Source organism: Porites lutea, chromosome 4 (assembly GCF_958299795.1).
Source record: "Porites lutea chromosome 4, jaPorLute2.1, whole genome shotgun sequence".
NCBI lineage: Eukaryota > Metazoa > Cnidaria > Anthozoa > Scleractinia > Poritidae > Porites > Porites lutea.
The window spans coordinates 36546999-36574842 of NC_133204.1; the positions used below are offsets into that span (position 1 = coordinate 36546999).

Genomic DNA, 27844 nt, shown 5'->3' on the forward strand with positions numbered 1-27844 from the left:
AGTTAATAATAGCAACCTAAATATGAATAAACCCAGGGCAAACTAAAATAATTGACTAACCACCCACGTACACTTAAAACTTATTGTCGTGTGCTTTCCGTAAAGGGTGTGTTCTGCTTACAGTTCGGCGAGTTGAGGCTCCCTGAATTTCCTGAGTGTCAGTTGCTAAATTTCTTTGATCCTAAGTTCTAAGTGTCGAGAGAGTATGATCGTATGATTGTACTCAACATTACTACAACTTTTACTCTCCATTGTTTACTCTTATCATTCCACGATAAAATAAGATTTACAACAAATTTGCAGGGAGAAATTTTAATTTGATGCAAAATGGTGCAAACAGAGTGTAAATCAGGAACACAGGTGTAACAACATTCCGAATTTGCACCATGATTTGCACTCTTAGTTATATAAGACAGGGTGCAAATAAGGCCCTTTTTTGCTCCTAATTCATACCGTGCTTGTATTTTAGTTAATTAAAAGTTTATTACAATCATACAGTTGTATTTATTCTGGGCAAATTTGTTTCTAGTTTTACTAGAAAATCTACAGGCTACTTCATGAACGATGTTGCTTCTATCTACTCTCATGAACGAGCAGTAATCACCATTATAAAATCGACTCGATGACTGACAAACAGAAATATACTGCTGCTCGTCGACGAAATATTTGAAAAAAAAAAAAAACAACAACAAGTCAGTGGAGTATAAAATAACATTACTAAAAAATCGAAAAGCTGCAGCTGTGTTCGAGAAAAATCGTGATGTTTCAATGGTTGATTATACAATATCCCCTCCCCCCGGGGCCTCACATAGCCATTTTTGGGCGCAAACCCCATCAAGGCCGAGATGATAGCATCAAAACGGTTAATTAGTGGATATGCCATTGGTTGATTTAGGGTCGTGGGAAGCCATAATTGCCTCATTCTCCATACAGAATACTCTTAAGAACAACATTAAAAAGTAAGAACGGATGATTTGAGGTCATTCTTGATTGTGTTTTGCTTTCAGAAAGACGCTTGATTACACAATTATTTGCACCTCTATTGAAGCTCAAGGTAAGCAGAAAACTCACAAAAGGTATATCCATCCTTCCCAACCACTGAAATTACTGAGAAACCAAAATCTATAAACGGGGTGATAAGATTTGATAGAAATTTCACAGCAAATCTATAGTGTATCTGCTTGTGATCTCTGATCATCTAAAGATTACTGTGAATTATCGATTGTGAGAAATGACAGGGTTTTACACGGGGTGATATATATATTCCAAGACATATACACAGAGAGTATACAGTGTTACTAAGGTAGAATTAGAACTGCTTGTTAAAAATGGTGTTGGCATGGACCGTGAAACGTGCATGAAGGTAGCAGCTCATTATTAGAGCGCGCGTAGGCACTATTCACTTGAATGCGTGGCATTATTACTAATACTTTTCAGGTAAATATGGATGGGTTTGTTGAGTCTGGAATGTGAGGGACGGGTGGGGGGGGGGGGAGGCGTTAGGATGGCCACTGTTACTATATTTTGAACAAACAGGTGCTTTTCTACTTGCTTATCGTACAGTGCAACCAAGGACATAGAAAGGGACAAAAACTACTTTCTAAGAAAAAATTTGAACAACCAACAATACCGCAATTAAACTCTATTTCACGTTGCTTGACCAGTGCCTGCTAAAGTTTTCTTGACTGTAACGTTTTCAACCATGGCCACTAAGCGAGCTTCGCACAATCACAGACAAATGTAGGGCGGCGCCTATGGATGGATGCAAGTACAGGGAGGCAGGGTGCCCGAGCGCGGGTTGGAACGCTTACATTGTACTCCGTAGGTCCAGCGTTCAATTCCAACCCTAAACACTATCTGGGTTTTCTCTCAGTTGTCCAGGTCCTCGGTCACCGTTGTAAATAGCCCACTGGTTTGTCTACGGCCAGTTGGGATTCTTAATCTTGTGGGCCACCGTGGAAACTACTGGTTTACCAGTAATTGTGTTACCTCTATAAAGTCAGCTTTTTTAAATGACAGAAATCTCAGTCCTCCTACCGGGTAAAAGAGGCATAAGACCCTCTCTAATTCATCCATTTCTGTGCCGTCATGCCATTGAACGTAGCGGAACAATTTCCATCTCCAATCAATGGTCTTGTTTAATAGTTGGATGCTGATTAAAACATTCAGATAGAAGGGAATGCTTTCAAGGTATCACCCCGATTCTCTACGAGGATTCACTTTCGAGGAAGGCTATCTCTGGCTATGATCTAGTAATACAGGAGCTGGGAGGTAACTATGATTTTTCAAAGGGGGAGGGGTGATACTGTGTCATACCCAGGGTATACTGTACTTACCAGATTGTCATGTCCACATGCTGTGTTTTGTTTTAAAAAAGTGACACTTTCGTGAGCAGTGAGTGTGGGGGAGGGACAGGCCTACGTAAATGAGACACACGGTATTGGAGAAGGACCGAATATGTTGTCGTCGCCGTATAAACCAAATTTTGGCAAAAGAAGAACTGCTGGCTTCACTAGTTTGATACGAAGAACTTTTCAGCAAAGTGAGCCTTCAAAAGGTGGTTTTTACAGAACATTTGGAAAAACGATGGCCGAGATAGATCGATACTTTTATTTAGGTTTTTAATCATCATTTTTCTATATTCGTAAATTGGTTAGATTGTAAGTGAAAGGTTTTGAGCGAAGAAAGACGTGCAAAAAAAAAAATTACCATAACAATACATTTTCCAAACACTTTTCACGGACTTTTGACGATGAGACCGGTGGTAAACTCACTGTAAATGCTTCGTGCTGTTTGTTTGTTGTACGAGTGTCACTAAAATAAATTCTTTTTTTCGCGGTTTCGTTACAACTATTATTGCGGCACAACTAAACAAAATAATCAGCGGAAAGAAATAAGTTGTATCCTGTTTGCGGACCATTTCAAAGAAATAACAGTCACGTACTACCTAGATCAAACATTCACACATAGCCATTCACTGCGAACCATTTCCTTGCTGCTGGATCACCGGCCGGAACCACGTGGAATCGATAAGTCAAGAAAGACTGCTTCGTCACCGTTTAATTTTAGTCACGGTTTCAGTTAGATGTCAGTTATAATCGTTACACACTCCAAGACCCCGCGAAGCTAACTGCGTGTATGCCGCGCCGGGATTTTGCCGCGACGACCTCTACCAAATACCACATGGCTAGAAGCTTTGAGTTATGCACTCGCAGTGACTTAGAATCGAATTGAAAGGATTTAGCCAAGGTACAAAAGTGTTATGACTACTTCCGTACCAGCGCATGAAAATCGGAAATGAGTTGGCGACCAATGAATAATGTTCGGTCACATTCCTTTCAAGAATATGATAGTAAATGCACGATTTGAAAGTTGAAACTACTCAGTAACACTTTTTTCGCGAGCCTAGCAGCACTGGTTGTAATCATCTTCAGTTAGCTTTATAGAGTGGAAAAATAGAAAGTCATCGTTTTGGTCATCTTCGGTAGCCGCAAAAGGCGAGTGTGGCGCGGCGTAAGATTGTGAGCAAAGCACGAAAATCGTATCAGTGCTTTATGATTGTCAGATATGTTGAAAAGAAACAAGTGGGCTCCTTAAACGACCTATTTTGCGATTTTCATTTTCTCCTTGAATGGGCAAAGGGCTTAGAAAGTCATGGAAAGGGTGTCAACTTAAAATTCATTAGTTACATTCCTTAGCTTAAAAATAGGGTCAGATCTTCCCAGTACACAAGTCACACAACCTCGTCAAGAAAAAGCCCTGCTGGGGTTGCCACGTGTACACCTATTCCAGGAGGCTATGGGCTCCTGCTTATCATAAATTGACCGGGATACCCTACGCGTCGAAACTCTGAGTTTAAAGCACGTGACTTAAAAGCAACAAAGAACTAAAGACTGAAGTGTTAACCTCAGTACTCATGCCGGGTTCGCCAAGTGAACCATTTTCTGCATTTTACATGATTTTTAACACTCTTTCATTATCTTAACATAAGGTTCCGCGCACATTTTACAAAAGCGGCCAAGGAATAACTGTAATAACTGTAATAAAAACTTGCCTCTTCGATCGAAGAAAAGTTCGATGGAAGTCACTTTTGTCATTCATACAATTGCTCCTTTGAATATTCCAAGCTGAAGTTGCCACATAACTCAGTGGATATTTTTCCCTTGCATTTTCCAAAAATTCCTCCGGGCCCGGCTAAGAAAATGCTATCTTTGTCATGGGGTAGAATGATCGTGAACAACTTTATTAGCATGGAAGACAATTCTTTCGTTAGCGTTTTCTACGTTTCTTATTTTTTAATTTTCCAATCGATAATTCCACGAGGAATCCTCTTTTTAGAGAAGGCACGTTTGTTCGGTTGTAGGCTCCATGCAATGGCCCGTGAATTAATCTCTTATGTCTACAACAAATTCTATTTTACTTATTGGTTTCTGTGGTAGACCTTCAGTTTTAACCATCGCAGCCGTGATCGAAAAATATTCAAAGTAATGAGAAGTATTTAGGGATTTTGGGAGATACATCTCGGCATTATCACAATACGATCTGCAAGAAAATCGTCTCAAAATAACTCAGTGGTGCTAGAACAAACAAAATTATTTATACAGTGGATCAAGAAAAGTCCTAAAGAACGAATAATCCGAATTAGAAAGATTGCTGTGTGTTTAGTCTACTGAAAGCTCTTGACTTAATTGACCTGTTTAAATTCTTTACGCACTTAATGATAGTTTAGCAAATTTAGGGGAATAAGCATGCAGGCGCTCTCCAGCGGTTGAAAAAGTATATTGTTTATTTAGCATTATTTTGGATCACTGAAAGTTGAAGAATGTAGAAAGAAATTGAAATGGTTTGTAAGTCAACGAAGATGCATGAGGCGAATTCAACAAGCACCACGCAGTGACATGCGGATTTTAGAACCGGTGGGTCTTTAACAGAGCACAGAGAGTTGTGACCCTAGCCGGGTTAAAATGTATCGTTCATCAATCAGCTGCACATTGTTAACAAGAGCAAGTTTCAGCACTAACATAATAAATGAGCAAGGAGGATAAAGCAAGGATTAACCTTATTAAGGCCGAAAGGCTTTCAGTCTGTGCCTTTGTTTTTCTCTGTAATTTTACGAAAGAAAAATTTTGTCCCAGTATCACTTGCCGTAGAAAAAAAATCCTCACTTATCACGACTATAGGGACTTTAATAGGATATTGGAGATTCTGCGAGAAAGCAGTCAGCCTATTCAGTTGGTACAAAAGGGGCCGAAACTAAGACAATCTCTCTCTCAACGCTAATGTATTTGCATTAATCAAAGCCTGTGATCACTTAAAACTATAGGATCAGGTCTTAATATAATACTTGTTAAGATAAAAATAGGTTCAACCCTTTCTCGACGATTCTACCTTTAAGATCGATCATCAAACGATTTCCTCTTGTTTCCTCTTATTTAAGAGCTCGTTAAGGATCCGTATCATGGTAACGAGTTTTGTTTTCTTAGTGACCGTCTTATTAGGGTTACTAATCAATAGAGTTTTCGAAATCTTTTCGCTATTTTGTCACCAAGTGTTGGGAACTGTGATAGGTTTTCTTTACTACAGAATCAATCAAAATTTAGAGACGCCGCTTTTATTAGAGGCAGTCAGACAGAATTGAAACACTGTTCAAATGCACAACACCCAACACGGGTGTCCGTGTCATATAGGTAGCCGGGAAATGTGTGAAGTTTAGTAATCTTTGGGACCACATGGCGGTAAATAGTGATCAGAATGTAGACGGGAGGTTCGACTGCATATAATATACTTCCGTTAAAATTAACTACAAAGGCGAAACTCGATTTGGCGCCTAACTGAATGATTGTCCCATTTGCAAACTATAAGATCTATTCACAGTCTCTTATTACTATCTAACGTGATATTTTCTGAAAACAAATACTGTAAACAGTCAAGACTTTAGTATCTTTAGGCTGAGATTTGGTCAGTTCATGTGCACTTTACTTATAAAAATATTTTTATACACGAATAGTACTTCTGAGATTAGCTTGCACGTAATTTCATCATCACTAAATCAAAGAAAAAATTATGTGGTAGAAAAAAATACAGATACATAGGGACGTCGCGAAACTACAGTGAACCAAAGCATGCGGCCTCCTCTCTCTCCCCAGCCCTCGCGCGTTTTTCTTATCAGTTTTGACGATCGCAGTCTGCACATTACAGTGGAACCTCCCTATAACGAACCTCCATAAAACGAAGTCCTCAATATAACGAACATTTTTTTAACCCCTACGATAGTAAGATATATGGAAAAGAACCTCGATATAACGAAACCTTGTTATAGCTAACATATTTTGCCAGCCCTTGGCCCTTCGTTATACCGAGGTTCCAGTGTAGTAGAGAGCTTTAGATTTCAAGACGAGTACGACTACGAGTACGAGATTTTCTCAATACTAAGTCGTGCTCGTGCGTGAACCAGTCATTTTGGCGGGGAAAGTGGTAGCCGTCGTCACTCTAGAGGTGGTGCAACCTCCTTCACTAAAGGTAACAGTGTTAACTTTTCAAGTAAAAAATGGTAAAATGAAGCTTTACGGGGAGTCTATATTTTTTTAGTAAAATCCAACTAGTGGTCTATTATCAAGGCTGCGTTCTGATTGTTTGAGCTACACTAGTAGCGAAAAGCGTGCGCTTTTTGGCGGCAAAAAAGGATTAAAGTCTAGCTTTAACTAGCTATTTTTTTTTTATTCTCGATATTTTTTTACCAACTAGTTGGATTTTACTAAAACAATAATTCCTCTCGCCCTCATGGCCTCTGAGTCAATAGCGCATTCGGCCTTCGGCCTCATGGGCTATTGACTCAGAGCCCATTCGGGCTCGAGGAATAATTGTCAAAGACACATGTTAGAATACGCGAGTAAAGTAGAAGTCAAATCTCGTACTGGTAGTAGTCCTCGTCCTTGAATCTAAAAGTCTCTTACTATTATCATTCTTGGCGCCTCGAACATGCAACAGGATCAGGATAAGTTTAAAAGAGATTAACGAGTATTGTTTTACTGACTATCCTGTGAGAAAACGAACGGTGGAAACTAAACCTATCAATAGCGACCTTACGCATATGCGCGTGTTTCGGCCCCGAGAGAGCCAACTGTGTCAGCAAGCGACAAGTACATATAAACTGGCTGAATTTGATGGAAAAGCCATCCACAAAAGTCACGACTCGAATAAATGTCACTTCCCATCACAGCCCGGCATTGCATAATCAAGAGCAAGGCCTATCAGGAAGACTACAGCCAACGAACTCATGGAGATTTAAGAAAAAGAAATTATATCACTTTTGGCCCTAAACTATGTAGAATTTACATTATTTTTTTCGATAAAACGTAAAAAATATGCCCGACATGCGCATCAAGCATGAATTAATATTGCTCACGTAATGTAAAAACTAAATAACAGGAACAGGAAAATCAGTATTCTTTGAGTCCGAAACTATTTCCTTCCCTCAGAATGGATATTTATTCAGGGGACTAAGTCGCTAACTTTATCAGCGCAGGAAGATTTGACGCTATTTTTAACTAACTAAACCATATACTAGGGACTATTGCTACGAGCAACGGAAGGGAAACAACTTCCTTCCTTCTTGTCTTCCCGACAGCAGTCTAGTCCATTCCAAATGAACATTTAAAAATACAGACGGGCGGTCTAAAATTTTGCGAAGCCAATCCTAACCTTGCTTGCTAAATTATCTGTCTCATCTCGTTATGACCCCGCCTTTATCAAGGGTTTGATCGCACGCTAGTCGCACGTTATTTCAACCGATATCTTGCTATATTTTTGGAATTATACACCTTGGGCGTAAATTTGAGAAAAACCAAAAAAAACAGCGGTTTAATTCTTCTGTCCGAGAAGTCTAAACGCAGAGAATAGAAAAGAAGAGAAGAAGTGAGGAACAGAAGACCCATAGAACACAGTAGTGGTTACGCACTTAGTTTGTTGTTGGTGCATGAAGGGCGTCACAGTCAAAGCTCTCCGCTTCCGCTTTTCAGCTTTCCGATAAAAGTAAATACTGCCGGAGAAAGTTTATTGTGCATTCAAATAGCAACATCATGCTGGCCAAGGTTAGGTAAAACAGCCGTCGTAGCCTTTAAATTCCCAAGGGTCGATCAATACCGCCAACACCTTCCCGCCCTTCAGTGTGCATGTCCTATCCCTATATTAGCCGTCAAAGCTCTCCGCTTCCGCGTTTGCCATTTTGAGTTAGTTGAGTCGTATTCAAAGGACACTGCTGAAAAAGTTACGTAATTGGACATTTATTTATAAGAAATAGCGAGCTTTAAATTCGACTACGAGTACTTGGATCGAACACAAACTATATAACTCATTAATTTATTTATTTCACTTATTGTTTTATTCAGATATTTACAATTTTATTTTCTTACTGCCCACAAATAGCAAAGGCTAGTCTAGGTGGGCAGTGTCTATTTAAAACAAACTACGCACTCACGGTATTATATTAAATTAATAGGTCGACAAAAGTTATTTAAGCTTATATAAATATATTAAGTTGTACAAAGGGCAAGGAACAGAAAAAAGATTACGTTAAAAACATAGCTGAGATTAACTGGAAAACAGAATATAAGTCAGAAGCTTACAAATACACTATTAAGATGATTGCAAAGATAACAAGTGGGTGAATTACGGACGATTTTGAATATGTTGCATTTGTCGTAATAAGGTAGGTAGATCAGGATAGTCGTTTGTTTGTGAAAGGATTTGAAGTAAGTAGTCATGTATTTTCTTTTTAAAGCTTTGTTTTGGGAGATTTTTAATACTCGGAGGTATGCAATTCCATAACTCCATAACTCGTCCTGTTCTCGGCTGTCTAGCGCATAAAAAAAAAACGTTTGCAATAAAACCGGTGTGATAAATGTAATGATGATGCCGACACCAACTAGCTAGGTTTGAAACTCGTAGTCATACTTTAATTAGCTTACGCTAGTAGTACAATCTAGAGGTACCTCTCTAATATCATGCTGGCCAAGGTAAACGATACTGATTTACCTTGATGATACAATATTGTTATCAAAAATGTGCTTTTGTCCTACCCGCAAAGCAATAAACGCTTACATTGTAGTTTGATACTCCGTCGACATCCTGATTTTAAACGGCTATTATCATCGCCAAAAAGGAAGGCTTAGTTAGTCGATGTCGTGCAGCCGAAACAACAAAACTTATTGCTCGTAAGGTCGCGGTGCAACAATCTTGAAAATTCATATTGCGAGCAAGCGGCATGGGCGGTCATCGAAATACAGAGAATAATTTCCCCACTGAGCCGTAAACACTGTAAATTTAGAAACAGGATGCAAAAAGACCAAAATTTAACGACATTGCATTGCATTAAAACTACAAACCAAGTTTTGCCAAAAACTTTTGGTTGTTTACTTGAATTTGATAAGAAAGCATAGACAAGAATGACCATCGCCTACACTAACAAAGTTTCTCAGAAAAACAACCCTGGCGAAAAGGTGCGGCCGATAGGCAAATAATGCTCAAGCACGACCAGGAACCTCGCTTGCATCATCAGTTATTGCGCATGCGTACATTGTTGAAACTTAACGTAGGCTCGAAGACAGATTCTGCGAACATTTGCACTCCGCTTCCGAACGAAAGCGGAGCTGTCTGGCCTTCTCCCCACTCGGACACACAACGCTCTACATGCTTACTTAAGTAGCGCCCTCCGAGCGACCATTTCGGGTTTACCTCGGTGTAAGAACCTGTCAACTTTTTCTTTGTTTCCCACCTTTTGTTATAGTTCTAGGTCCTACTCTGTTGACTTCTTTTTCCTTTGTTTTACGTCACTCGTGAGTTTTACAGGTTCTTACACAGAAGATGAGCCGACATTTCATTATATCAAACGCGTCTTCGTTCAAAGACTACATTCTTACTGATGGAGGGGCAGTCAGCAGATCTTAGTAGACCTCACTGAAGACTTTTTTTAGCCGACTCCAAATTGAAGGCTCTTTGACCTTAAACACCTGTATCGCTGGCGGTACCCGTCTCTTGGCGTTACTCGCTTTTAACTTAACCTATAATTCCTCCTATTTACTGTGTCTGAAGAACCATCAAATTAAAAAGGTTCCCGCCACAAACAGGACTGAAAGACAGTAAGGGTCAACTCTTAGTGTCAGACATGTCCGTTCTGTCCGTTGAGCGTTGGCTAATCAGAATACATTACTTGAAAGATAAATAAAGAATAAGAAGTTTAGCAAAGGAAAAGACCTCGGGACGTCTAGCATTAAGTAGAAAGAAATAAAAATAATATGCCGTCATGGACTAAAGCAAAAAAAAAAAGAAAATGAGAAGTTTAGTAACATGAATTTTGTGACGAGAGCTACAACTATTACGCGATATCAGGGCACGTAGATAAATAATTTTGAGACTTGTTGTCAGAGGTACATTTCAGGTTTTCTCAGCATTAGTGATAAACCTCTTATAAGTGTAATTTGGCCGCTTGCTTGACTGAGGAAGTAAACGAACATGTCAGAAATCACTGTTCCATCCAAGGGTCTTGAATGATTTCGGTGAAACATGTTCCTTTCTTTGAATATTGAAAATCTAAATTGTTAAGAGTGGCTGGAATTTGAACACCGCACAAAATGGCCGAAGAATTCAATGAGTAGAATTCAATTTTGTATCTGAAGCGTCTATAAATTTTAGGTTACACATTTGGTCTCCGATTGACTAGGTGTAATGCCCTTTAAGATGGATTAAACCCTCACGGATAAATATTCCATTTGTAAGAAAACATACAAGAAATATTCGGAAACCACAGATGATCAAAATTGCAAAAAAGTGGAAAAGATTGGATAGGATTAATTAAAAATTGAATTCTGTTTGGCGAGACAGAAATTACTGAGCAGACGTTGGATATGGCTTTGGTTGCCTGTTCAGACATGCTCTATTTTTGTTTCAGGAAAAGATTTATTTTCTTAGTTGGTGAACTAAGTTGCGGTAGTTTTTTACGTAAAGAGCCCGGAAAATCTTGGCAGAGCAACAGAAAGAATCTTTATATAAATACTTTAAGCGACTTAACTTTACGTTACGGTACGAATGGTAAATAGTTTCCCACGACCTCAGGAAAGCGCCAGTGATTAGATACACTCGACACGGAGAACTGGAGCAACTTCAAAAAAAAATTGAACTGTTTCTCATTTTTGGAAGGATTACGGACGCGAGGGATAGTCTTTAGTGTTTATTCAAGAAAGCCATCGCTCTTAGTTCTTCAGTAAATATTGCATTCTTTGATTCTTGCGTCGGACAATGACCAAGGAGCCAACTATATATGGAACTAGACTAGTGAAGATTATAATCATTCTTGAAAAACGCTGTCCTTTAATGGGTAAGTATTTTTCTCTCTCACTCTTTTCGTTTCTACAGAACTACATCCCAAATAAACAATCCGAAGTTTCCGAGAGATTAACTGCATTGTCTTATGAGGTATCCGTGCAATAATGAAAGCCGATTAAGAAAAATAGTATTTTAAAGTGAATACAAAACCAAATAATGCTATATTTCATGTTTGCTGTTGCAAACTCCTGCGCAATTTTGGAGTGGTCTAAAACGATGTTTCACTGGTTTTCCTTTTTAACTATTACTCATATGAGTAGGTACAGTGTAAGTTGCTATTTCAGTATGACATAGCGATTTGCGATCACGTCCAGCGTAACAACGGCGTACATATTTGAGAAATGGTCATCTTTAATCCGGTATTTGATTGATTCACTCTTTTGAGACCTCTTATGGCAGGCGGCTCTTAACCATAAATATCTGAAATTCACAGGGACAAATAAAACTGGCCTAGCCTTTTCAGCCCTTTCAGACGGAAATTTGCTTTATCAACAGTCAGCTAAAGAAAATAAAATATACTATTGGGAAACTTGCACGAACCTGGGTTACATAATTATGGTTTTCGTACACTACGATTATCAAACTGGTTTTTTTCTTTTTAAAAAATTTCTATAAATTAAATTAGACAATGACTAAAGTAAATCTCCGCCCTGGAGAGTATTGAGACGAGCCAAATGCTAAAAATTACGTAATTGATAATCCCGTTCGTGACAATCCATAAAGGCGCAGGTACGTGACACATGGTCCACATCGTAACGTGACGTGTAGGTGGAGGAATGTCAAGAATTCAGTTGGCTTAAGAATATTGTGCTATGCGCGTCAATGAATTTTAAAATTTTTTTGAGTCACACATATCTCTTCTCAATCTCGTATCGCAAAAATCGATATATTGATCTATAATGATAATAAGAGAATTACTTCGAAGGTGTTGACGATGTCTGTCAACGGCCAAAGTATCGTGACGAGACTTTTTTACTTGCAGTTTACGAAACAAAATTACCTGACATTTTCTCTGCCGCATTCTCGAACATCCTAGATCAATAGGGTCTTTCATCGAATCGTCAATTTGTAGCATATTCGTTGTTTTAGGCTTGGAAATACTTCCAAAACAAAAAGCGAGTTAAAAATTTGTAATTCCTTATCTTATCTCGTTATCTATTAAAAAACGTAATTGACATGCAATAAAACAGACGAATCGGCGACCTCAAGGCCGACCTTGGAATGACCAACGATTAAAGCCAACGGAAGTAACGGCATTTAAGCAGTTTGTTTTGTTTTGTGCTACGCCCTTCCTCAGACTGATATAAAAGGTGCTAGCCGGCAATGAGACTTGTTATTGTTCAGCACAAGGTTCGTGGAAAGCATTACCGCAATTAAAGCCTTTGAGAGTGCAGAGGGAGCCCTCCATTAGAAAACACCGGTCTTGGTATTGAAGTTTCTGACCGTTTTTTGGTTAAGAAGTGGGAAATCGAGATATTTATCGCAGAGGTAAGCTAAATTTAAGAGACTTCTTAGATCAACTGAACAAACGCATAGACTGAAAATTTGAACGTAGAGGCTTCGTACCGCTTGTTTTTAACGAAGATAGAAGCTTCCATTTTTGGTTGAAAACACTGTCATATACGGCGTCGTTTCTGCGTGTATAGGTGTAACAAATAACTTTAGTAACACGCTAACGAGCGAGTAATGCTTTAAAATGAAGAGAAATATAAAGAAGACCACACAACAAGGATTATAGTTTGTCATATACTTCCGACGATGTTACAATAGACTGGCACTTAAGCAAATTAATATTTGTTCCTTTTTTTATTCGTGTCTTGAACAGATAAAAAACTTGAGATATTCAAAAAGTATTGTACAACCGCAAAAAACTTTGTCACTCAGAAATCGATCAACGTGGTCTAAACAGGAAGAGATTCATGTTTGGCGAAGACAGTTTTAAGAAAGTGATAATTTGCTCAGTGTGTTCCGGAAGGAAAAAAAGAAGCCGATACGCGAAACGCGTTTGATCTACGTTTGATTACCTGTTGAAATCAGCTGAAAAAAAAGGAGCATGTACAAGAACATCTGCTCTCGCAAAGGTGTTAAACTTAACTCATCTGCTCTAGATAAACTGCAGCGTCTTTTCAAGATACAGCGGTACCACAAAGCAACAAAGTTTTCAAAGAAAAGGTAATCTGGACAAAGAAAGCGCAACCTTTACGATCAGATTCGCACAATTGTGACCGTTCAATTGTGATGAAAAGGTGTTTTCTTTATTCGGAAACACTACATTGCTTCGAAAACAGCTTGAATGGAACGATTGATCGGCGATTTTACACGACTTCACATTTATTTTTACAGCGTTTTAAAGGAAAAGGACGGAATAATAAGAGAGACATTCCGAAAGACAGCCTGTTTGTTTTTCTTGGTAGAGTTAACGTCAAAGAAAAAATGTGATTCACTAACGCGCCAGATGATTTTTCATACCTTAAAAATTTGTTCTTTTGTCATTCTGTGCAAAGTTCTTCCCGACCTGTGTTCTTTACCGAATAAAATCTTCAAGCATGGTATCACACAACCTGGGATCCCTATTTTTGATAAAGGAATTTTAGAATCTCAAGAACTAGTCATACCAAAAGAAACCCTTAAATATTCTCTAGCTGCGCTAAACCGCAAATCTTCTTAGAGGAGGGAACCTTTTAGCAAATTGAATTTTTTTCTTCAAATTAAGCTCATTTCAATGTTTCTTCAAGGTCTGACTATCGGTTTAGCTTTGATGTTCTTCGATGCGTTCTCTCTCTAATGGGTTTTAAGGGGCTTAGCAGAGCCTCGCTGGTTCTGAAGACAATATTGTTTATGCGTCTCAGTGAGATCCGGTGAACTATTTAGTAAAAAACGATGTGTTGAACGGTGATCATTGGCTCTGAGTGCACTGATTATTGCCGCCCCACTTTGCATGAATGAATAGGGAGTTGCAAACATTTCAAATTGCGGCGGGTTAGTCATATTATGAGGCCTTACAACCTTCGGTCGTTAAATACAAACTTGTGAGCAAAATTTACCGAATTACTTTTATCATTAAGCTGAGCATACTAAACAGAAGCAGCCCAAACGTCAAGAAAAAAAAGTTCAATTACAACGCAAAACCCGTCGTGAATACTGAGCAGCGACAAGTACGCAAGTCAAAAGAAGGCAAGGTATCATAGTCAGTCTCAGAGATTAGATTCATTTCATTTCCTTTCTCGTTTATATTCAGTCAGATATTTTCATTCATTGTTAACAATAACTCAGTTTATTTGAAGAAAAATAATGAAGAGTGCTAGTAATCAACTTGTTAAGTCCTGTGGTAAATACAGTGATTTCTGTATAATTATATAAGCACGAAGCTTATTTCCCTTAACCCTTACTCAGAACGTTTCTGTAGTATTTAACACCACAAGATACCGGTCTCAAAGTATTGTCCTCTTTAAGATCGACCCCAGTCATACTGCGGAGGGAGATTGAGCGGAGAGAGAGGGGCCTTTGTCTGAATGCACTGTTTTGTTCTCTGATTTAATTGCCCTCAAGCGCATCGAATATGTAAAAGAAAATCCGACGACTATATTATTGATGTGTAACCATCTTTCCTATAATCTGCCAGAGCAGGGGCGGACCCAGGAATTTTTGATTGCAGGGGTTCAAACTTTGGTTCAGAAAGGACTGTTGAACTTTTGTAAGGGCAAATTTTTTCTCACAGAGACGACCACGTGTTTTTCAAACTATGAACGCCGGTCGCCGTTGGCGCGGGAACAGATCATAGGAATGTACCCCAAAACAATCACATTTTTGAATATCCCTGGAATTTAGTTTAACGGCAAAATGCAACGCGTGTTTCATTAAAAAAATCAGCCAGTTAAAAAGTGATATATATCCTGCCGATGTAAGAATTTTAGTCTCAAACAAGCGTCAGGTCTGATAAGCCGGACCCTCCCCCTGGATCTACCACTGCAGAGAGGCTTACATGACTTCTTTACTCCAGTCCCGCTGTTAAAACATACGGCATCAAGTTTTTTAAAAAACGTGATGCTTAAAAAAGCAACCACTTTTGACCAAAATCATACACTAGTGACGTCATTTTAAACTAATAACGGAAGTCTGTTTGTTAACAACCTCGCACCAATGCGAAAAACAAATATATAAAACAACAACAACAACAAAAGATTAGATTACTATAAATCCGCAGCTAGGAGTATTTTTTAAGGCTAACAATATTTCTTGTTATAACAGAGCAAAAGTCAGATAAATTTTTTTATTCAGAGAAAAAACTTGAATGAAATCACAAGTTATTTGGTAAACAAACGTTTAGAACGTCAGTCAAGGGCGCTGTGTGCCTCAGGACAAACCGAGACATTTTTACGTCACGTACAGTAGCCGCAGTATTGAAAAAGTAAAGAAACGAATGAAAAAAGACATAAGGAATTTGTTTAATCCCATTATGATATATATAAATAAGTTATTATTTGTTTTCATAAAAGAAGATAAAGGTTAACGGTCATATTAGGCCAAATTAAAGAAAAACAAAAAGTGACCGCCAAGTGGCAATGCCATCCTGTCCTTTGGGCTTGGTCGCACGTGCTGGTCAGGCTCGGTTCCACAGGAAACTAGAACTCAGTCAGAAATCACACAAACTGTGAATTGCGCGCAGGGATTGTTGCCCAGAATTATGTAGCTGCCTGAGAAAATAGTTTATCTGAAGATAAATTTGCTTACTTTTAAACGTTTTCATGGATTAGCCTTTAAGTATTAACAAAATTATCGGACTTCTACAAGCCTAATAGATCACTGCGCTTGTAAACTGATGAGATTTACAGATGGAACATGCCTCCTTTTCTATTTGTGGTCCCATGCTGTGAAACAAACTGGAAACGAAACTGGAAACAAACTGCGAACGAACTGGAAACAAGGCAGAATGTCAGGACAGCTAGTTAAAGAGAACATAGCCGGTGTAACACGTAACATTTCATTTACAAAAATGATTTTGCTGCATTTTTCGTGTATCGTTCAAAAGCGTTTTACTAAACAGTTACGAGGTCAAGGTCCTTTACGAGAAGGAAAAGATTAAAAAATTAAATCTCTTTTCGTCTTACGCTGTTGATTAGAGTTTAGGTTACGCATCCTATTTATTTGTTTCATGAGATGATCTAATACCTTTTGCCAAAGACACTCGTTACTCATTCTTGTGGGTACATATTTTTAACAGAAATTCCTTGGAGCTCTTGCGCCCCTCTCCCCTTCTTAGCCTGTAGATACAGGTTCCTCTCAACCTCCTTAACTCTACACATACGATCTCTTCCACATCAATTTGGATGTGGTAAATACACAGATCACCAACAGACCTAAGCGTGACTGACTTACGATTGCAGCCTCGATCTTGAATAGAGTAAGCTTTTGCTTGCATGCCAAGTTTATACAGCCGGATGTGGGAAATTTCAAGATGTTTGCGACTTTTAATCTGTTTAGCCTTACTCTCCTGGAGTTGAAACACGAGCATACTGATAATAAATTACGTTTTACAAGTTCGACGTACACTTTTGTCGTCGTGGGCGTTTAAAATTTTCAAGTGTTAACACTTAGATCTAGCAAGTTTTGATCACTTCTTTCCTGTGGAGGTGTTTACTTTTAAGCTTTTCCTTCGATGATAATTCCCTTCAAAATTTCAATTTTGCCATGCACGTACTTAAGAAGCAAATGAATGCTCTTAAAGGGCAAAACTGGAGAACAACCAACATCTTCGATTGATCTGATACGAATCACTCTGGAATTAAGAAACGAGTTCATGTAACAAAGACTTTGAAATACGCAGAACTCAGCCAACAGCGAAGAATTTGTTTGCTAGAAGACCTCGCCGCCAATAAATGAAAAGTGCTTCTTCTAAAAGGGTGTGCATAGTATTTTTACCGACATTATGTAGAAGAACTAATTAACCTCAAATATTGTCTGTAAATAAGCAGCGTTTTATCGGAAAAAAATTCAGCTGCGATTTGTCATTTCTTGTATGACTCTGCCAAAAATTTAATTTCCTGATGCAGTTCGTGGGGTGAAAGGACGTCAACTAGTGTGGGCGGGACTTTGACCTTTTTCGATTAAAACCATCCTGGCACTTTTACTCACTGACAAGATAACGTCAAAACATCAAGAAGAAAATACTGATCAGCCATTTTAGAAAGGGGGACAACTCTCGTGTTTCTAGCAAACTTAACCGAAATTAAGCGTACCGGAGAATATTAGGACTGTCAGATTAAATTTGTCTATGTATTCTGACTACGTTCGTCTTTGACAGACACTCGCCGACAGCTTTTACACTCTAGCGCGGGAATTTTCTACAATATTCGACCGATATTTTCTAATTTCTAAAATAACCACAGAAAGGCAGTATTGTAAAGTGCATTTCAGGAGGTGAATTTATAAACAAACTTTCAAGCAGTAGTAATATTTTCTTGTCGAAATTATATCTTTTCACCTTTAAGATACTAAGTTGCAAAAAGGCACGCAGCTGTTTGATGGGGAAATGGTGATTTTCTGTCCTTGACGACAGTCACAAAATCTAGGGGGGGGGGGGGGGTACTCCCTCATATTAGCCATATAGGTATGTGCCGCCCCAAAAGGTATGGTTTTTGCGCCGTTTTGGTCTGAAAACGGATATATATTTTGCCCATTTTGGCCAGTGCATGAACGTATTTGTCGTTTCAGTTCCAGATGAATTCTGGGAAAGAAAGAGTAATATCAGGAATAATATGGTAATATACGAATTCGAAGTGGATTTTAAAAAATCTTTTATTTGGCGTTCTAATCTATGTAATGATGACATAATTTCTTAGAGACCAGGTCTGAAATTGCCTTCGTCGCAGACGCTCTAAACCTTCTGTATAGAGGGCAGACGGACTATACAAATGGTTTAGACGAGTGCGTGGGCCAGCTGCAACGCAGGCTAGCCTGAAAACGGGTATGGATTTAAGAGGCCTGGTCTGAAAACGGGTGTGAGAAAATGATATTTTGGGGCTGAAATAGGGTCAGGATTTGGAGAACCGGGCGCACCCGCCCCCCCCCCCCCAAGAATTTCCAGGAGTACCCCCCGGGTACAAATTAGGGACACGAAGAAAGGTTTTCTGCAAATAATTTTTCTCTTTGTTGATCGACGTGGACTGTCAAAATAATAGCAAGTAACGGAAACGTGTTTAAGCGAACAAAAGCCATTTGTAGACTAAAAGAAATTTTCACTTGAAAAGAATTTGGTGGAATTATTTACACTAACGTAAGAAGGCTTTGCGCGAAAAAGGACTCGTGATAGCTGAGAGCGGATAAAAACAACGCAGTTCTCTTTTTACGATAAACTGCGCAGCTGCATCAAAGACGATTACTTTTCAGTCTACTTTTTAAATCTTTCCATACTCGACACTGGATTGAGAGTCTGACGGTACGTGAAAATTTATGTTTAATATGATATTAAATCAAGAATTATGAATGCTAGACATCAAATTCGGACTACTGAAACAAGAAATGAACTTAATAATAGGTAAAAACTGAACCAATAACCAAAAAATACTCGTTCACGTGATGATCGCCATGATTTTTCAGTAATCTCTCCAGATCGCGGACTACATGTATTCGGATCATTCGAGAACCTCCAGGAATTGCCCAGCCTACTAAAGGCTTTTATAAACTGAGGTGTATTATTTACTTTGGCGCTCTTGGTTCAAAGAGAATATCAGTATTACACCTTATACGCCACAGAAATAAGCTTGTCAAGAGCTTTTAACTAAATCCATCTACCTAGCATATTAATTAACCTCTACAAGCTACTTGTACGACATTGAACAAGACTACTTACACTGGAAATTGTTATGTCTATACCGTATTGTAACTGACAAAAATAACTTTAAAAAAAGGGTAGGCCGAAAAGACGACCAACCAAGTTTGTGTCACGTTTTTTGAGAAAATGATCAGCTGCAAGTGTCGCTGATTCAAGTTGACACGTGACTTTCTTTTTATATCAATTCAGTCACAACTTTATTCCTTTTTTTGGTTGTTTTAAGGACTTAAACTAAGTAATATTGGCTCGGAACTTAGCACAATAAAGGATAAAAGACCTGTAGTGATATTGGATTATTTTTTTAGCTGGCCAGTCCATATTTTTCGCCAGAGAGTTCCAAGGTGTTCTTTATCCGCCTGCTATTGAAGAGCAACATGATGTAAATAGTTATAATAATGCAAATGATGTAATTAGCGAATTAAAATCAATCCACTGCCTTTTGACGAAACCAAAATACTTTTGTTTTATGTTTGACATCCTCCCTGAACTGCGTGGATTAAATCCGCGAGATTCGATTCTCCTGGACAGTCAGTTCAGAGCGATACTCGTGCCTTAAGTTTTCCTTTAGTAGAATATGTGTACTCAACACTATTGTAATTCCTTCTTTTTCTATTTTTTTTCTCTCTCTCAGCAATCTTAACTAAGCAAAGGCAGTTGGTAATGATTTACTTTTGAATAAAGGAATCAAAATGAGTTTTGAAATCAGTTGTGAAAAAAAAGTAAAGAAACAGGTGTTGCTTTTGCGCCGCAGCTTATATTTCAGTTCAATGGAAAGGATTGATTCGCAGACTGAAAATTGAGTACAACCTGTTGAATAACTTCAACTAGTAATAGACTTTTTTGTTCAAAATTATTAGTTCGCATCACATTGTTACAACAAAGAATTAATAGAGGAGTAAGATGGTCAAAGACAAATTCATTAATATTCATACGTTTTTCACAAAGTAAGTGAGAAGAGAGCTACATTACGGACTGTCAAAGTTTACATTGGAAAGTAAATTTGCTTAAAGGTGATCCATGCACATGCACAGTTCCTCTCTAAAAATATCAAATCAAAAACAACTGTTTCAAAATCCTGCGTCTGGTTCGGCCTAAGCAGTCAGTACGTGACCTCAGAGGCCCCTCATCCAAATAAATCAACTATTGTGATCAGAAAAATAAATCCTTCCAGTAGTTCAAAATAGTGGATTCAATTTCGTAAAAAAATATTCAGTGGTCGTAAAAAAGCCAACAATTTGCCCCCTTGCAGCCGGCTTGGTAATCGTCTACTGTTGGGCGTATAAATCTGTTTATGTTCCGTAGGATTTAAGAGATTATTCAGACAAAAATTCTGGTGTTTTCGGAAGGCTAAGGGTTAATAAATTACCGCAAGAACATAAGCTTGCTTTCCAACATTCTGAGTAAAAAAAATTCAGTCCCAAGGCAAATGACAAGCGCAGTCCACTGACACTAATAAATGACAGTTAAACGTTTTTTCTTGTCATCAAAAATGGTGTATACTATGATAATTTTTGTGGATTAAAAAAACTAGAAAACAGTCTTTTTTCAAATGATACCTGAAAATGTGCCTTTCCTTTGGAGTTCCTTCAAAATGCATTGTCATTTCAACTCTATGGATAAATATAAATAAAAATGATTCAGAAGCATCCATTAAGCCTATATTAGCCGTAGTACGTGCGTTTTGTTGTTTTCAAGACAAAAAATGCACGGAAAATGACATGATAATATTACTTGTTACCTAACTTCCTCCGTAACAACGAACGTACGTATATCCGCTTAAAGCTCATGCTCGTAAGGCGTAAGGAGCTCCTAAGTGTTTAAAACCACAATGAGATGCGCTCGTGTTTTATAGTCAAGTTAGTTACTGTGAGAACTAGTAGTGACCGGCGCTGGCATTGAACGGTAACCAATTGTCATCAAGGAAACGACCAAGAGATAAGGTTTGATATTCGCCTTTTACAATTGCTGAAATCTTTCCATATTTTCTTAAAGCTTGGTAGAAGATACCTTTCCTTATCCACTGAAAGTATTTTCAGGCACTTTTAAAGGATTTAAAACTGTTATTAGTCGCAGATCTGTCGAGTTCGTAGGGGAAATACTTCATTGTGACCCAGCATTCCGAACTAGAAAATCAGAAGCTGCCCTTATAAACTCTGATGCATTTACCCTGATTATTACTCGCAATTTCTCATAACAAAAAATGAGGTGACGGACTTTTTTCCCTTAAAATTCAACTTTAATTTGAGATTACGAACCTAATTTTGGGTCTAGGGTCGTACTTTAAGCTAACATGTTCTGGTTCTAAATCTCCAAACAGTGTCTTGTTTTATAAAGCTTATTTCGAGTACATTGGCTGGTTAATTCAGAAAATCGTTTGTAGGAAAGAAATCAACCAAAAGAAAGGCTGAATTACCTTAAACTGAGAAGACAGAAAACTTTTCAGTTGGGAACAGTGTGGATTTAAAAATGTCTTACAATGTTCTTGGCTTTTTATGGCCTAACTAAGGACGAAAGTAAGGTTAGGAAAAATTCACGTTTTCCTTTCAAAACCGTGACATTTTTTGGTATCCGCTGTGTCAATAGTTAGTCTTTCCGTCGGTACTTAAAAGATTAAAATAAAAACACATTTCAAATTAGCAGCTAAATGTTCTAAATAACACTTGAAAACACCAGGAGATTTATCATTTGCAAATAGAAGGCAATCCGCCAAAAACTAAAACCTTACCTGAAGGTGTCTGTGTTACTGCGTTTTAATTTTTTTTTTCTTTATTAAAAAAGAAAAAACAAAAACAAACGATGATTTAACAGTTGTTGATTCCTGTTTCTTTCATATTTAGAACTACTAAAAGACAAAATCTGACAAGAATTTCAGTTTAATTAATATTGTCATTTTTCTGAAAAAGTTCTATTTAAGGTAACAACTTTTTCTCGACAAGTTTTCTTTGCTGACGCAAATTGCGAGTATATACAGAATTATAGATACAATACATGCGTCTACAGTGATATTGGGCAGCGGATGATACAAAATTTCCGCAAAACACTTTACGTTTGCTAGTTAGATTTGGAAGCTGCCATACTGAGAATGTTTTGCAACCAAGCTTGCCCCAGAACCCTCCCAACTAGTTTTACCTAACCATACTACCCAGACGACGATTGCATTTTTCCAGAAGCATCACGCAATATTGCAGTCATGGCAGATTACCGGTATCCAATAGCTTGTTTAGTCAAAATCCAAGAAAGGAATGGAAGAGAGAAAAACGGATCATCTTAAAATTTGGCCTTTGGAAGAGATGGGGGAGGGGATGTATTATGTACTTTAAAAATTATCAGTGTGAATCAGTGCCTCTTATATTGAAAATATTCTAAATTGTTATGCATCCGAACTCTAATTAAACTTTCTTACCATACGAGCAGCGTAGAAGCCGTACATAGCTAAGTAATTTTTTTTCTTTTATGATAATATTCAATTGTTCCTTTCCTTCTTACTTAACTTTTATTTTACTTTTTTCATTTGTTATTGTTTTTGGTACTGAAATCTTCATGTCGAAGATAAAGTCAATAAAGTTGTTGTTGTTATTATTGTAAGGGGGGGAGGGAATTTTCACATGAAATTATTTCGAGGAAGGGGGAAAGTTTAAATACACCACACTTATCTGCGTCCTCCCTCGGGACGTAATAATCTAAGACAACAATGAACTGATGGCACTGAGAAAACAAAATGTTTATTCGCCTTGGTAATTAATGACAGATGGTTTTTGTTGTAATTTCAACGAACAGCTGTGCGTCACGCGCATCAAGTTACATAACTTGATACAAAAGTTACACAACAACTTGCTGATAACGACAGTAGAGGTATTTAGGACTCCCTAAATGGAAGTGTAGTGCGATGACGGATATTTTTGAAAATTTAAAGAACACGGCACGTGCATCACGTGCAATAAGCTACAAAGCCTAATTACCCGAGAACTGCCCTTTTCATTTTACTTGCAGAACAAATGGTGAATGCAAACATAAACAAGTTAGCATAATTTTGCTAAAACTTTTAGCTGAACCGAGGCTGCTACAGCCCGGATTTCAAACTTATACATTTGTTGCTCGCATGCCACGTGTGTCATCCTGTTGCATAACTTATTTTCTTTCGTTAAAACTACGGATTGTTGCTGTTAGCAATTAATAGCATCTGAGGAACCCAAAAAAGGTTTGAAATCTTTTTCATTCTAAACATTGCTTGTCTATTTATAAAGTTAAATGTTATAAATCAGTATTTTTTCAGGTTTCTTTTTTATACATATATTTACAAGAACGCTTGAGCGAAAACAAAAAAGTACGGTAAACACACTTAAAGATTTGAAGCACATCAAAGTTCGCACCTGTTCTTTCAGGTCCCTGGTTAAGGTTTTTAAAGTTTTTCTCGAACATTCAGAACTTCAGAGCACCAAACTTAAGAACTGACATGTAGACCAAACGGAAGCGAGTACTTATGATCACAAAGAAAACGACCAAGTGGGTTCAAAGCTCTAGTCGTGAAATTACCTTTCACCTTTACTCAAAGTACAACACCCACAAGAGAGCGGATAGCATTGCTTGCTCTCTTGTACATAGTAAACACTTAACTGTTTGAACAGGACCATATACAATACTCACCCATTAATGTAAGGTTTACTTCTTGAAAGCAATAGTTAAAGAAGCAATAGATCATTATAGCTGCGGCTCATGCCGATTGCTAACTTATTGAAGCACCATTATATTTCTTTTTTCTTTGTTCTTTTCAGATGAGACATTCATGTTTGTGGAGCACTGTTGCAGTCACTGCTATCCTGTTACTGAATATTCTGTGCCCTGAACCTGTGTCTTCTGCAGCGTCTTCTCAGGGAATTGGTAAAGATTTTTGCAATATGTTATTAGTAGAATTGCACTTTTTTTTGCATATCAGCAGCCATGGTTCATCAGTAATTTCTCTGGTACGGAACACTGTTTGGACATAAAAACAAACCTCAAATAGTGAAACTAATGTAATATCCTGTTCTTAAAAGGTATCATAAACTGTCGGTATATCGTAATATACGTTGAAAAAATATACAGAAAAAACAGAAATAAAAGGAAAGTCAGTCGGATGATTGAGAACCTGTTAGACTAAAACTGAGATAAAATTTTGTACAAACGTAACCAGCTGCCACCGCAAATCTTTTGCAGTTTCTTATGGTCATAAAAATACAAAAAATAAAAAGCAATTTAAATTAATAGTTTGTAAGAGTACAAGCAATATATGATCATTACCATATGTATTTCGTGATTTAATTATACATAATATTTAGTTTCACATTGAAAAAGAAGTAAGGCCCAGTTCAAACGTCGATCTTTTCATGTACCAAACCTGATCCCTTCATTTAAGTACATCAGTGAAAAGATCGACGTTTGAGTTAAGTTCGAGATTTCTAATTTGGGCCAACCCATGAATTAAGATCGACTGGCCCACATGGAAATTTCGACTGTCAGGGGGAGCGACTTTGTTTCAAACGTCAAACTTCTAATGTGCCAAAACTAATGCATAAAACACTAAAATTTATTTTTTTAGACCATAGAACATCGTTAAAATGAATAGACTTCAACTTATTGAGTTCGACGTCAAACTTATATCATTTGGGTCGACCTATAGAGGTATAAAAGTCGTGTACATGAAAAGATCGACGTTTGAACTGAGCCTGAGAAGGAGGGAGTGAACACAGCGATATTAATTTAAATGACAAGCCATTTGTCTCTTATGAAAAAACGATTTCAAGAACCTTTATAGTTCAGCAGACGACCTATATCAAAAATGCTTCTGGAGCTGAATTTAAAAAAGTGTCAGTTCTTAAACTTGTATCATGTGGAACATGTCAGAGCCTCTTAGAGATTAAAGCGACGATAGCTACCATTTTAATCAAGTTTGACAATCTTAGTCCGGCGTGCAATGACGGCAAAGAAACCTCTGTTGCATGTTCAGAGTTTTTTTTTTTTCCTTATTTTCTCCTTCCCGTCGTCGTTATGGTTGTGCTGAGCGTTACAATGCAAAAGAGTTTTCATATGAGACGATTGCACCTGAAAACCGACTATTTGATGGAAAACGGGCGAAGAAAATCGAAGTCCGCAGGTAACCCTACAGAGACACATGTCATGTCGTCAGCAGTCTATAGCCACCATAATGACTTTACCTCAGCTCCTTCAAACATCTTGTTTATTGACAACACTTTCTTGCGATGCCGAAGTGAGCTGAAGTTGAGGAACATTTGAGCTAATTTCGTCGTACTCAGATCTCCCAGGGCTAAGGGAAAGGGACGTAAGGCCTGGGTACCAGGTTACATTTGAGCACTTTGAAAAGTTTAATTGAAAAAAAATTTATTTTTATTCCCTAGTATCAACTCCAAAATATAAAGTTAACGAAGTTGGGAGAAGCGAGGTGCATGGCCATGCTTGCGGAAGAGAAATTACTACGTGGTGGAATGAAGTGTGTTCTCCAAACTCAAGAAAGCGTCGTAAGTTTACAACTGTTTTCTGGCATTACTCAAATTTCACTAATAAAGGCTCAGGAAATCATTAGAATTTCGTCAAAACGCGCGTGAAATTAGTCCCTTACTTCACTCGTCATCATTTGGTTACACATACTAACATTTATTATCTTTACAATTTCCAAAAACCGTCAGAGAAAAAGAAAAGAAAAGAAATTACTAAATGCAGCAGGGGTACTGAAGTTATGATAACATTTTTTTTGCTTTCATATCACTTAGCTTAAGAAACTCATACAGCAAGATATTCTGCACTTTCGTGTCTCGCGAGATACGTGATTAGCAAGATACGTGATCAAGAGATTTTACCATGGGAAATGCGGGAAATACTGTTATGAAGTACCAATACCCAGTAAAAAAGTGAACTTCATTTTCTTGAATGTAAAACCAAATCTTTTCATTTTGATTTAGCGCATTATGCCGACATTTTTCTCGTGTCTCTTTCGACCTTTCATCATTGGCTAACGGGGATTAGCAACCCTAATGGGGGCCCTTTGAGTAGTCACGCAATATGAGTTTTTTCCGACGATTGTATTTCCCTTTTTATTGGGATACCAAGCGGAAACCTCTTGCCTCTTACAGGTGCTCATAACAAGTTATTTGTCGATGAATGGCCACGTTCCGCTATCAAATTCAAAGACAATCTGATCGTTTAACCTCTCCTTTAAATATTTCTTTCAGGGTCCATGTTCTTGGATGAAAAAGAAGCTTTAAGTTTTTTGCAACAACAAATACAGCGTCACCGGAGAAGCACAGGGCAGACAGATATCGTGGAAGAATGCTGCCATGAAGGCTGTGCTCTCGAAGAAGTGGCAGAATACTGTTACTGAAGATATTTAACGTATGAGAACGAACACTGGTGCGGCTATAGTTCGCCTGTTTCAAAGGACAATGCCGAACTAAAGAGCATGTACTGAACTTTAACTTCTAAACAAGAACAACACTTAGAACAAACAAATCTGTTATGTTGTACACTCGCATTGTTCGGGTGGGGATAAAACGCAGGCCAAAGCTACGGTGTAGGCCAACACTAGAAAGAATTCTTTTGAATAATGTACAGTCTTTTGCAAATAGAGGCGATCAGGGCTCATCAACAGGGTTTTGATGGTCCTCAAATAGACATATTCTTTTTTTTTAAAGTAAATCATTGACGAATCCATGACCTACGTACGGCGGCGTTATGTCCTTACCCAATGCTTTCTGAATGTTTCGCACCATGTAATGCTGATGGATGGAATCCGGACTCCAAGTTCCACTGCCAAAGACTCCGGAATCCAATACCCGTATTCCGGAATCCACAGCATGGAATCCAGAATCCAAGACTGTCTTCGATGACCTTACATGAGGCGAAATGTTTGTACATTTTTGGTACCCATAAAATCTGGTACGTGTTTCATATGTTTGTGGAGATGCAGATGAGCCAGATGTTTTTTAAACGCCTTTGAAATTCCTTTTATTTACAATTCTGAACTAATCTAGCGGGTCACATTTGTAGAGCAACTAAAGCTACACAAACCGCACTTGCTAAGACAGCTACACCCCTTGAAACAGACGTTAAGAGAAATCTCGCGCCACTTTGGAACATCTCGGATGTCGAAGTGAGAAAAATGATTACAGGAACATTTACATTTTTTGTTTAAAAAAGCGCTAAATTCGGCGTTATGTTGAACATGCTTTTTCAAATGATAATCAGATGCCAGAACTGGACTCTGATCCAAACCGTTTAGCCGCAGACAAAACTTTAACTTATTTAACAAGATGTTGTATATCAGTTCATCGTTTCGCAGTGAAGAGTTAGTGACTCTCTTGGTTGTACATGGTAATTTAAAACGTGCTACAGCAACAAAAATATAATAATAATAATAATAATAAAAGGAAATAAAATTTTTAACTAGATAGATATTAAAATATATATTAAAAAATACAAAAATAAAGATAGGTTATTCAAAGTTATCATTTTCTGGATTAATTGACCACCAATTGTTTAAGAGAGCGCGATGGAACCACTGAGCCGGTTGATTAAAAAATTCGGAATCTAACAAAAGTATACTACGTGAGTAGGTGTAGCTGGCTGGACTTGACATCAGGGCTA

General features: G+C 37.9%; 1 protein-coding gene across 1 annotated transcript; it reads left to right on the top strand.

Annotated features, from left to right (window-relative positions):
- The first annotated feature begins 979 nt into the window (after positions 1 to 979).
- LOC140933454 (uncharacterized) lies at positions 980 to 27705 on the top strand. The gene is made up of 4 exons (XM_073383012.1): positions 980 to 1054; positions 23983 to 24088; positions 25603 to 25722; positions 26434 to 27705. Exons 2-4 carry the CDS (start codon positions 23983 to 23985, stop codon positions 26580 to 26582), a joined length of 375 nt encoding a protein of 124 aa, XP_073239113.1. The 5' UTR covers positions 980 to 1054; the 3' UTR covers positions 26583 to 27705.
- Positions 27706 to 27844: the final 139 nt, after the last annotated feature.

Bases quoted from the DNA above. Each gene is read 5' to 3' on its own strand.
- LOC140933454 (XM_073383012.1), top strand. From the start codon at position 23,983: ATGAGACATTCATGTTTGTGGAGCACTGTTGCAGTCACTGCTATCCTG. The intron at 24,089-25,602 runs GTAAAGATTTTT...TTTATTCCCTAG, and splicing joins AGCGTCTTCTCAGGGAATTG to TATCAACTCCAAAATATAAA. The intron at 25,723-26,433 runs GTAAGTTTACAA...TATTTCTTTCAG, and splicing joins TCCAAACTCAAGAAAGCGTC to GGTCCATGTTCTTGGATGAA.